General features: G+C 41.5%; 1 protein-coding gene across 8 annotated transcripts in view; it reads left to right on the top strand.

Moving 5' to 3' along the window:
• Ppp2r1b (protein phosphatase 2 scaffold subunit Abeta) overlaps positions 1–12,487 on the top strand; it is a 32,907-nt gene that overhangs the window by 16,143 nt on the left and 4,277 nt on the right. For 4 of the 8 annotated variants that reach the window (XM_078046974.1, XM_021732408.3, XM_040285185.2 and 1 more), the window contains exons 12-15: positions 1,111–1,265; positions 1,646–1,788; positions 2,349–2,440; positions 6,809–6,930. In XM_078046974.1, coding sequence (XP_077903100.1) covers positions 1,111–1,265; positions 1,646–1,788; positions 2,349–2,440; positions 6,809–6,930 — 512 coding nt within the window. Of the gene's footprint in view, positions 1–1,110; positions 1,266–1,645; positions 1,789–2,348; positions 2,441–2,882; positions 5,347–6,808; positions 6,931–12,487 lie in introns of those variants that run through there. The other 4 variants (XR_013437882.1, XM_078046975.1, XM_078046976.1 and 1 more) reach the window with 2 other exon arrangements.

Below are 12,487 nucleotides of genomic sequence, written 5' to 3'. Positions count from 1 at the left end.
TTTGTTATCTAAACTCAAATTTTGAGTCTTAGCAGACCTGTGAAATGAAGTGACACAGAGGTTTATCTTTGTGGCTGCATATACTAACTAATTGTGAGAAGGTAGTATCTCAGACCTAGATGATCTAAATTTATGATTATGTGTTCAATAAATGATTTTATAGGTGGTCATTAGATTTTAAAGTAGGCATATTTGTCAGAAGATATTTGACTTCTTGTCTGACCCTAAACCTTTTTATTGGAAAAGAAGCAAGTTGATCTTAAATTTTTATTTGCTCTTGTATAGATGACACAGTGACCTCTACAGTTTTCTACTTGATGTCCTTGTACTCTCAGCTTTTCTTGCCACTCTGGATAATCTTGCTAAAATACTACATTGGTCATCTGGTTCATCAAGAGTAAATTTAGCTTTCAGAAGTTCTGGGCCCATTCTTAACTGTCTAAACTCAGTCTCAAGAGATTGGAGTTTTTTCCTTTGTGCCCTCCCTTTTCTGGAATTCTACTGCTCTTCTGTTTACACAAATCCTCCCTAATCTTCACAGCCCCAGTATAGTGCCTCTCTCTTTCCCTGAAGCTGTCTCAGACTTCCCTGTTCACTCCTCTAAATCCTATAGTCCTTACAGTCTTTACTACACAGTATTATACTTCACTGAAATCAGTCTCATGCTTTGTGACTTCTTGGATTGCCTTAGCTTTCCTTTCTCTGATAAGAGTATGTGATCTTTGAACTGATGTACTTTTTTTTGGTGGTGTTGGGGATTGAACCCAGGGCCTTGTGCACACGAGGCAGGCACTCTACCAACTAAGCTACATCCCCAGCCTTCTGATGTATTCTTTCTGTAGCTCATAGCTCCTTATAGACACTTGTATTTGTTAATTAATTGATGATGCATCTCATAAGCTTCTGGCTTCCCTTTTCCTTGAATATATACATTTTGAAACTGTAATAGCAAATCAGTATGACTTGTGGCTCATAGTGCTTATCATTGTGGTATGAGTATATTTGGGGTATTGTTTGTAGAGAGGTTTTGGTTTTGGCTCATGTTTGATGTTGATATAAGTAAATAAGGTTATTAAAAAAAAAAAGTAAGGACTGACAATTTGTTTGCAGTATATGCCATTCGAGAAGCTGCTACCAACAACCTCATGAAATTAGTTCAGAAGTTTGGTACAGAATGGGCCCAAAATACCATCGTTCCTAAAGTGTTAGTAATGGCGAATGATCCTAATTACTTGCATAGAATGACCACTTTATTCTGCATTAATGTAAGTATTATGTAGCTATTACTAATCAACTCAGGCATGAAAGCAATTATTCACAAGTATATTTCTAAATTCTGATATGTACTGTCTTCTATTTGGGATATGTTTTTTACCATGATTAAATTTGGACAGTTAGAAAATGAGAGAAAATGTTGACTTTAAAATTGATGTTAAAATTTATAGTAGTTTTTTAATAGTTGCAACTTAGTTGTAAATTCTTGTCTAGTTCTCTGATTCTTTGAATGCTACCTTGTGTTCCTCATTTAGATGCTGAAACTAGAAGTATTTTTTTGTTGGTCAGTTACTTTCTTATTAAATATTAATTTGTTTCACTAGATTTTTTTTTTAAGTGTTTTAAGTATGCCATTTATTTATTTTTCTAGGCACTGTCTGAAGCATGTGGTCAGGAAATAACCACTAAGCAAATGCTGCCCATTGTATTAAAAATGGCAGGAGATCAAGTAGCAAATGTTCGTTTCAATGTGGCCAAATCGCTACAAAAAATTGGACCAATTCTTGATACCAAGTAAGATTTTAGTGCTATTCTTGTTTTAAACGTACATTTTAACTTTTACCTAGTAGGTAATAATAGCTGAAATTAAGTTATTTTCACTTTACCTAGGATATGAGTTTGTTTAAAGAAAATAATTAACCATTTGAGGATGTTTATTCTGACTTTTGTATTTAAGCTTAGTATATGTGTAGATCATTGTCCAAAGCTAATTTTGCTAAGAACTTCTTTAGATATTATTTAGTGTATTTTTCAAGTTTATAAATGTTTTAAAATAGTTTTTGTTTTAGCCAGGCACAGTGGCACATACTGGAGAGAATGAGGCAAGAAGGCAAGTTTGAGGCCAGCCTAGGCAACTTAACAAGACCCTGATTATGGGGAGTATGGGGGGAAGGACTAGAGATGTAGCTCAGTGATAGACTTCCTGGGTCAATTCCCAGTACCACCAAAAAAAAAAAAAAAAAAAATTAATTTTAGACTTCAGAGGAAAAAAAATTACTATGGAGCATATGCATAATAAAGGATTTCTCTGGCTCACTAGACTGCCTTTCACAGATAATACTTTTAAATTTTAGTGCTTTGCAGGGAGAAGTTAAGCCAGTATTACAGAAGTTAGGTCAGGATGAAGACATGGATGTCAAATATTTTGCACAGGAAGCTATAAGTGGTATGTATTTTATTTTCTGCCTTGAAGCTTACACTTTTATTAATGAGGAATTAATTTCTATTGTGTGAGGGGTGGAAAGTGGGAAGGGTAATAAGCATGTTGGCAAAGAGGGAGGGTGCTGAACTCCTGGAATGCTGGGGCCCTTCTTTGGTTAGAAACTTCTTGGCCTGCCACTCTCTCCTAAGTGAGCAATCCATTTTTCCAGTTCCACATCTAGGATTTGGTAGGATTATGATTCTTAGTGACAAGAATAGTTTTAGTTTGGACTTTTAATTAGTCTTTAAAGTTTAACTCCTGATTAGACTATAAGAGTAAAGAAACTGACCATAGTGAGATGTTAGTTTCATGCATTGGGATCATTGTTGCATGCTTAACCTTCATATAGGTAGATTGTTCATGAACTTTCTGTATCACTAACCTGATTTTGTTTGGAATTTTCCAGTTCTTGCATTGGCATAATGAGGAACAGGAGGGAAAAGCCTTTACTAAATTCTTATCACATATTTCTAGTCAATGTGTCCTTAAACTGGGTGGAGAAAAAAATGGAAAACCTTCAAGATCTCATCCAAGCAAATGGCAGCAACTTAGAAGAAATCAAATTTCAGTGACTTTTTTGTAAAGATGAATGGGATTGTTTTTTCACTCATCTCTTTGTTGAGATAATTATTTAAGCCATTCTTATTGACCAATTCCTGATACTCTATATATAGTCATCTCTTGATTGTCTACTGTTGTTGTGTCCCTGTCTCCCCCCTCCCCCCAAATCTGGGCTTCTGCATCTCATGTTGAACCAGGCCCCAGCCACTTTAAATATTCTGGAAAAAGGCTGGATGGGTTTGGATTCAGACATGAAGTGGAGTGATTCTTTTAGTGTTTACATATATGTGTATACCCTCCACCTTTCTAAGTTAAATGTACATGGTTTAGAATAATTTACAAACTCTATATTGGGAGATAGATTGAAATTTGAATGTACTAAAAGCCACATTTTCCTAGATTATGATGGTCTGCATCAATGTCTTATATGAAAGGGGAATGTGGAGGCTCAGGGTTAATGTATTTGGTTGTTTTGATTTTTATTTCCTTGATTTTGACTGTAATCATGTCATTTAGAAACCTAGTGTGGATGTATCTTGCTGCTAACGTGATGTTGAAACTTAACAATTTCAACAGCTCACCACTGTGACTGCCTTGAAAGATTTTTCTCTTTCCTGAGAAACTAACTTTAGTGCCTACTAATAAGCAGTAGTTCTACTGTTTGATTTTAAGATTACAGTTTTGTCTTTCAAATTAGTGTAGGAACCACTACTATGATACTGTGTGGATTTCCTGCTCTTTACCTGGTTCTGCTTCCAGCAGTATTAGCATCCCATTCTTTGTCTATAGTAGCTTTCCAAACTGAAGTTTCATTGCTAATTATTTTGGTGTGGGTGATGCTAGAATCTTTTTGAAATGTTTGTTTTTCTACTTTTACAGTACAGCCTTATTAATTCATTCTAGAGTTGAAGATAATGGGTTAAGCTGAAGAAGTAGTTGCTGAACAAATTCATAGTATGGAAGGAAACCTGTTTGAACTACTTAAACAGTTTTAAAGCTCTCTTTAGAAAACACCCATTTACCAATTGACATGCCAGTTACCAATCAGTCACTCTTTTCAGTTATATCACAAATCTTCCATAGGATCTCTGATAGGTCACACACAGATAAATTCAGTATACTTTTTGTCCTTGAAATATATACATTTATGTTTCATGGAGAATTTAAATATTTTTCTAGTAAATTTATTTACATTTTTCACCTAATCAAACTTACTTTGTCTCTAATAAGTTTTAGTTACTGAGGTTTTACTGTAACATTTTTCTCTGAGTGCATCTTGCTATAGTAGTTTGGTATTTCTAGTTTTGCTTTTTGAATTGTTGATTTCATTCACAAGCTCTTTTAAATCTTGTGAGCCCTTTCTGTTTTGTGAAGACCCAAGAACTATAAAATTTTGTACTTTATAACTATTACATGAAACCAATTTTGACTATTTTCAAATTATCTTACCTTAGGAAAACAGAACAGAATTTATATCAGAAATTATCTGTCTGCATTTTATACTGCCAAGTGATCTTGTAACGAGATTCCATTTTATGTGTTCTTGTGTCATGGATTAAATATTTTCCTAAGCAAAAATGTTTTTCTGCATTCACATTTTAATATTGTAAACTGTTACGTTATAAACATTTTAATTTTAGTTTCATGGATCTTATTTGTTTTATTACCTACAGGTTATGTTCCTCTTTATTTAATTCCACATATGATTCTTGAAACAAACTTGCACTGAAACCATTCTCTGCTTTACTCTTTGGTTGGAAATGCCTTTGGTTTGGGGTAGACTTTTAAAATGACCTTGTGGCTCCCTCTGGAGAGCCCTGGGCATAATCTTTCTGCTCTACACCTTGAGTTCTTACTTTCTGAAATGTGGGCCGTGGAGCAAAACAGAGTCTCTCTTTTTAGGTGGTCCCTTAGGGACTTCATTGTTTCTTTTTGACTTAAACAATAGGAAATCCGTTGGAATTTAAAAGAATTTATTCTTTAGAATAATTGTTCTTTGGCCAATAACTTGGTCATTTTCTCCACGGATTAACTTTTTTTTTTTTTTTTTCAATGTTGACCAGATTGCTCTTAAACTCCTGGACTCAAGGGATTCTTCCTTCTCAGCCTCCCAAGTGCTGGAACTACAGGTGTGTTCCATTGCACCCAGACAGGATTAGTTTTCCCATCTTGATTTCACTGGAATGTAAAGTCTAGGAGCTCTATGAGGACAGGGTTTTTGTCTGTTTTGTCTTCTATTATCACCAGTGACTGGATCAGTGTCTGGTCTATATAGTGGGTGCTCAATAAAAATGTGTTCAATGAATCAATTTATAAAGTCTCCTCTGTGTTGCATGCGTGGAACAAAGTCATCAAAGGTACTTGACAACTGTCTCATTTTCCCACTGACAAAATCTAAGGTTTTCTACTCTTAGGAAACAAGCTTTATGTGGCCCTTTTCCAGTTCCACAGCTTAGGCAGAAGTTCCTTTTGGATTTGACTGATTGCCTTAAACATACATTGCTGTTGCTTTTCATCCTAGGCAGTTTATATTGTTTGGTTTTCCAGGAAAGGAAAGCCAAGACATACACAATATACATTGATGCCAATAAAAATGTCTCATCAATAATGAAGAAACACCTTGGTATTTCTATAATTTGTGTGGGTTTTACCCCTCATGGGCTTAAGAGATCAGATCTTGTTTCTCTGTGCTGCCAAAAAGATAGGAATATGAAGATGCATCTTGTTTCAAAAGAGTAAACAAATTAATGTGTGGTTTTGAATGAGGCTTTGATGAAATAAAGGGCAGACTTCAGCTCACAGAAATACCATCACTTGGGTACTGTAACACAGGACTGTGGTGGTAGTGCTGGGGTCTTTGTTGGACAACTGTCTGGATCAGCACAGACAACAGCTTTTGAGCTGCCTTGTGCAAGCATTCAGGGTGCTTGCATAGACCTCCAGGGAAATAGACATGTCATCCCTGGTCAATGGTTACACTGTCTCAGGGCTTTCTTGTTGCAGTGTTTAACCACTGTTGTTACTGAGCTGAAAGTCTGGTACTTTCCTATAAAAGTTACATTGTTTCCATTCTCCCAGGGATGGCTGGGTAGGGTGGCCAAACCAGTTGGGTGCTTGTCCTTTCCTCTCACCTTTTCCTGAAATTCCTCAGACATTTTGCTTTCTCTTGGTACTTAACCTTAAAACCTAGATATAGCATGGTGAAGGAGACCGAGTGTTCTTAATTTAACAGATGAAGTGATTGCTTTCCTTTGATCCATCCAGTTCTTTGCTCCTCTCTCCTATTCTCACATGTCTCCAGTCCTTTCTGTATTTAGAATAGTCTTCCAATTCCCTGTGTGCCTCCACAGGGCTGCTGTTTCCAGGAAATTACATAATGTTCAGTTGAGATGGAAATCTGGAGGATGAAGTTTAATTACTCACTAGGTAGAAAAGCCAAGTCATTTCTTTCTCCAGAATTGTCTTAAACTGATATTATCAGTTCTGAAAGGAGTCAGGTCTTTTCTCTTTGTTCAGAGTTCTGTATAGCAAGGTGTGAGGAACCCCCAGCTGGTGCCCTAAACCCAATGGTGAAGATTTCTGAGGGGGAGGCACTTTAAGGTTCTGGGGTGAGCTGGCTTTTTCTGCACAGGGGCCCATATCCTCATAGATTGTTGGGCTTCCCATTGCAGTACTGGAGCAGCTGAGAGCATCCTGGCTGGGAAGTGCAGGTGGGTTTGGGAGGGTTGTGCCCTGGTCAGGGACAGTCACAGTGCTGCTGTCTATCTCTAGTGGTGGCACAAAGGCTGAGGAAGCTAGATTTTCCTGTGAAGGACAGTGAAGAGCCCAGCGCCCCTGGGGCTGACAAGAACCATTTCCTGAGACCCAGAGTGCTTGGAGAGGACACTGGGAAGGTAAGTGCCCCAGACACCTGGGGCCAGAGTCCTGCCCACTTAGGGCTTAGGGCAGCTGGTGTGTGTGGCCTGGTTGGATCAAGATGGGCAGAGGCAATACCTCATACTCTGCCCTGGGGAGATAGCTGTTTTTAAAGGCCAAAAGAGTATATACATTTTTAAGCCTGCTGCTCTCTTACTTCTGGAAATGTGTTTGGAGGTGGTGGCCTCACTTTCCAGAGCTCTGTCTCTCCTGCAGCTTGAGACCTATTGTCTTCCCCCTATTCAGAAATGGCAAGACCCATGCAGAGGACAAAGGTGAACTGGTGAAGAGTTGCTTGTAGAAACAGGCTGTTTCCAGCCTGTTTGCTCAGAGACTAGAAAATTATTTTTCACAATTCCTCCTGGGTAGTCATTTTCTTTTAAGATAAAAATCATCTCTGTCAAGTTTTTTTTTTTTTTGTTATACCCATCTCAATATTTTAAAAGCTCCATTTGATGCTACTGCTTGGAGAAGGGTACAGATTTCCAGCTGAAGGTGGTGTTGGCCATGGCCCCAGGGCTGTTCAGAGGAAGGGCAATTTGACTCACAAATGTATTCAAAAAAGGAGCACAGTGGGGCTTAGCTGCTCTGTGCTGATGTCAAGTTGCATTTAGTTTGCTGGGAAGAATTTGGCATTTTCACACCCTAATTGGTTTGCTTGGTGAAAATTCTACCAAGTTTGTTTTTTAGCCAGGTGCAGTGGTACCTGCTTGTAATCCCAGCTACTTAGGAGCTGAGGCAAGAGGATTGCAAGTTTGAGGCCAGGCTGGGCAATTTAGTTAGACCCTGTCTTAAAAAATGATAAGGGTAAGGGATGCAGTTCAGTGGTAGAGGCCCTGGGTTTAAACCCCTGTATAGGAGGTGGGGGGATGCCTTTTAAATCTCCATGGCTTTTCATTTTATGTGAACCGAGGTCTTGGAAACTATTCTTCCTGTTCTCCAAGTCCTGAACAGCAGCCAGTGTACTTGCCTTCCTGTGGGGTTGCATACTCTTTTCCCCAGGCCTGAGCTGTTGGACTACCTATAGTTCAGGCAGCCCTGGGCCTTCTGCAGTGATTGCCTGGTAAGAGGAAGTGCTGAATGACTGTTGCTCACAGCCTCCTCAATTCCTGGGCCCTGACAGACATCTGAGGTGGCCAGCCCTTTGCATCTTTATGTTCACTTCATATAACTTAAGGGAGAGACTTTGGCTGAATGAGTGAGAATAACCATTATATTTTCTTAGGCCTAAACCAAAAACTTCTTAGGAAGAAAAGGAGATGTTTTTGTACAAATTCAGGGGTACCTGGCCATGTCATTAAACATAGAGTATGTACCTGAAGAGTGCTGATCATTGAGATGCCTCCTGCCGTGGCTGACTTGCTCAGCTCTGAAGGGGGCTCAGAAGCTGAGGACAGCATTAGCTGCATTCCTCCCTCCTGGGTAACTATAGCATCTTGTCAAGCACTTGACCAAATCTTATTCAATTCTCACAATAGCCTAGGACTAGGTTTTGCCATTTGTTTCAGATGGTCATGAACTTTCCCCTAGAGGCTAGCTGTGCTAGGCCTCTGGGCTGCAGTTCATTAAACCCAGAAAAATTTGTCCCTTGACTTGGGGAGCCTTCCCTATATTTGTTTCATTTAAAGAAAATGAGGGTAAGATAGAAAGGGAATTGGCTGTTGCCAGGCAGAGGCCTGCATGTCAGGGGCCAGCAGCCAAGTGAGTGATCCAGGAAGTCATCCAATTGCAAACCAGAAATTGTTCTTAACTCCTTACTGTCTCTGGTGCACAGCAAACACACTGCATCTGCCCCAGATTCAGTGGGGTAAGAATGAAAATCCAGTTTTTACAGCCCTAGGAACTGTCCTCAGTTTTTGGCCTCATGGTCCTGAGGGAACCATTTGACATTCCAGGGTTGTGCATGCTGCTTGGTCCAAAAGGGATCTCATGGGTTGAGATCTGGGTCCTCTTGAAGGGTGCCTCCACAGTGCCTTAGAGATGGACTCTTGAAATCTACGGAGCCTTCTGTACACTCGATGTTATGTATCCCTCATGCAGGACCTGCCAGGGAGCAGTGTGGGCCACCTCCCACACCCTGCCTCCCTAAGGTCAGCTCAGCTACTCTCTCTTGGATGGTTTGCAAGTTGTTTTCTGATGACAGTGCTGCTGGCGGGCCTTTCAGGCAAGGGTTAACAGGAGATTTGTTTATTGAATCTGAAGTAGCTGTCACATGATTTTAATCAAAACACCATTACCCTGACAACAGTGATGTCAGTCTTGTTATTGCAGGAAGGAGCAGCTGTGAGGGACATTCAGTCTCCGTGCTGAGCCTAGGTTTGGATACTCAAATCAAGTGAAGCATCCATAAATAATGGGTGCAGACACTGGTTTATGGGATCCACCCTCCTCTTCCTTTTCTTCTTTGGACAGTGTGTCCTGTTCATTGACCAGAACCCCAGTCCCTGTACCTTGGGTCTCAGCTAAGGCTGCACCTTCTGTATTCCTTGCTTCTACCCTTGGTTCTGCTTTTCTGTTTTCCAATTTTCCCAGACTCAGAGAGTCACTTGGGTCCCTGGGGTCTGTCTCTGGCCTGTAACTTCCGGCATCTGTCTTTTTTTTTTTTCCTGAGATCTAAACCTAATGAACAAAGCTGTTTTAGTTAGCCTGAAGTGGGGGCCATTCTGCCTCTCAGGAATCTGGCTCATACCTTAGATTGAGGGCTGGGGTGTGTAATTGCTCCCTGAGGGTGTCAAATTCTAAGGAGCCCAGATGTAGATGCCTGAGGTAGGAGCTCAAGGGTCCAACCTTTGGCCAGAGGATTAATTATCTTGAACCCAAAGACTACAGGAGTCCAGTCATAAGACCAAAGCCCAGGGATGTCTGATACCATCACCCCCAGAAGCACTCCAGCTAGGGCGTTTGGATCCCAAAAGTCACCTAGAGGTCAGAAGTAGGTCAAAGGGCCAGCAGAAGCTGTTACCTTAGGCTCTGGCCTCCTTTCTGGGTCTTTACCACTGTGGGGGCTTAAGGACTGTCTGTGCACAGGAAGAGTTCCCTGGGTCTTCCAATCCCTCTCCATTCGGAGGGATGAAAAAGGCCTTCTAGATGGGATATAGGTTCTCAGGGATGGCTTATGCTGTTATGTTCTGCAGCTCAGAACTCATTTTAAGGAATCAAGAAATCCTAGAGCAAGTGCTCAGAAAAGGGCACTTTTCTTAAATCTGATGAGAGATTTCACAGGCACCAAACAGCCATTTTCTAGTCTGGAATTGGGACAGTCAAGAGTTAAAGTAAGACAGGTAAAGTGAATGCTGTAACTAGCTCTCAAGGGGAGTTGGTGGAGTTGTATGGATGCTCTCATGTTAGAGGGCTGTGCCATGCCAGGCCGAGTTTGAATCTCACAACAAACTTGGAGAATAGTCTGTGTTCGTTGAACATTACCATTGGAAATGAGTCTTTAAAATGATTTGCCCAGAATAGTGGCAGGACTGGGAGCAGTGCCAGAGGCTGAGGAGTGGGTCAGAGGTTCTTGTCCCTAGCAGAGAAGGGGTAGACTCCACCCTACCTGGAGTGCCTTTCTGGCAGGGTGGCTGCTCTGAAGGTTGGAAGGCTTGGTCCCTTTCCCAGTCTTGCTCATTGCTCTGCCTTTCATCCCTGGGACCCCCTGACTGCCTGCCTGACGCTTGGTCTTCACTTTGCTGGCATAGGGAACTTGTTAAGACATTTGGGTTTCTCTATATTCCACTGGGTCCCAGGCCAAAAACAGGCGAGACTGAACTGAAAGTCCTTTGCATTGTTTATTTCAAGGAAAGACCTTGGTGGCTTTTTCTCAATTCAGTTGTGTCCTATCCCATCACCAATTGTCCAGGCATCCCTTTAGGGCATCTTAGGCCCCATTATTCCATCTTGAGGAATGATGTAGAGGAGAGCAAGTCAGAAAAACTCTTGTCTATCTGATGGGGAGAATGACTCAACTCTCCCGTGGAGAGGCTGAATCCCGAATGTCTCATTTTCTTTGGGCCAAATTTTCTGAACTTTCTGTCCAGCCAGCTCTGAGGCCTGGCTCCAAGGGAAGCCTGCTTCCCATGTGCAGTGTCTTCCCTCCTCCCCTCCAGGCACCTTTCTTGTTGTACCCAGACTTGGAGCCTGCCTCGGTCAATTTCAGGCCAGTCTGAGTCAGTCATTCTTAGGAAAGCCTTACAGACAGACACAGAGGAAAGGGTCAGTGCAGCCTATGGGCATTTGCGACCAAGTGCAAAGGAATTCAGCCACAGTGGTGGGATGGGACATCTGTAGTAGAAGGCTTGTTAGAAAGACCTGTGGCTAGAGACACAGCAAGTTCCTCACTCTGCCTGACTTCAGGTTCAGCCTCTCAGATTTGAGATCCAAGTAGTACATCTGGGTAGAGGCAGGTGTGCCAGTGTTGGCTCCTTGTCTGAGGTGTGAGGTGAGCATCCAACCCCTCAGGTCAATTACCTATTCATGGCCATTGCCCAAGATAATCCATGCATAACGTTCCACTTCTTGACAGCTGCTCGACCTTTGAAGTCAAGATTTGAGGGCTGAGCCATGTTCTCTCTTCAGTTCCCAGGGTGGAGCAGCTACTGTCTGAGCAAGTCCATTTCTTTTATAGCACATAGCACTCAAGACTTAGTGTACAGGGCTGGGGTTGTGGCTCAGTGATAGAGCACTTGCCTAGCATGTGTGAGGCACTGGGTTCAAGTCTCAGGACCACATATAAATAAATGAAGTGGAGGTCCATCGATAACCAAAACATATTAAAAAGAATTTTTGGTGTGCAAAGCCCAGAACTGCTTCCCACAGTGTCCTTGGAGGCAGAGCAGGTGGCTCCTCCTTACCTGGATCTACCCAGGGAAGGATTAGAACCTCTTAACATGGAGGGTCCTTGTAAGAACTCAGGAAAGCCTGGAGGCTAAGTCAGGGGTTCTTAACCTTGGTTCATGGGTGGGATTCAGGAACCAGCTCTTCCCTGGAAATTGTGTATCTCTAGTATATGTCTATGAAGGTGTCTTTCTGGGAGGAGAGTCCAAAGATTTCTCAGCATGTTAATAGGATCTATGATGCTTCAATTCAAAAATTAGGCAGAAAGGAGCAATTAGCCAAAAATAGAACCTTGGGTCTGTTTACTCCTACTGTGTGGTGACAGAGGACTTTGGAGGTGTGGGCACTGCCAGCCTCTTCTGTTCCTAAGTTCATCCAGGCAGAGGCCCCAGAGCTGGAGCTGAGCTGGTCCACTCTTCTTCTCTGCTGCATGAAGCCTTCACCTCACAAAGGCCACTGAAGTGAAGGATGGTTGGAAAAGTGTGGGGTGTGGGGACCTGACTGGCTGCTGAGCGTCTCTGGCCAGTGTCTGCTGGCAAGTCTGTTATTGCCTATACCCTAGGGCAATGGGGTTGCTTTTGGCAACACATTAAAAATGATGGAGAAATTTGGTGAAAAGGGGAAAGTTTGTAAAACACAGTTACTAAAACTTAGTGCTTTCCTGAAAAAAAAAAAAAAGAAAAAGAAACAGTGATACTGAATTCTCCAGTA

Source organism: Ictidomys tridecemlineatus, chromosome 4 (assembly GCF_052094955.1).
Source record: "Ictidomys tridecemlineatus isolate mIctTri1 chromosome 4, mIctTri1.hap1, whole genome shotgun sequence".
Taxonomy (NCBI): domain Eukaryota; kingdom Metazoa; phylum Chordata; class Mammalia; order Rodentia; family Sciuridae; genus Ictidomys; species Ictidomys tridecemlineatus.
Note: the sequence above shows the minus strand (reverse complement) of the source record. Positions and strands in the feature narration are given on the sequence as shown.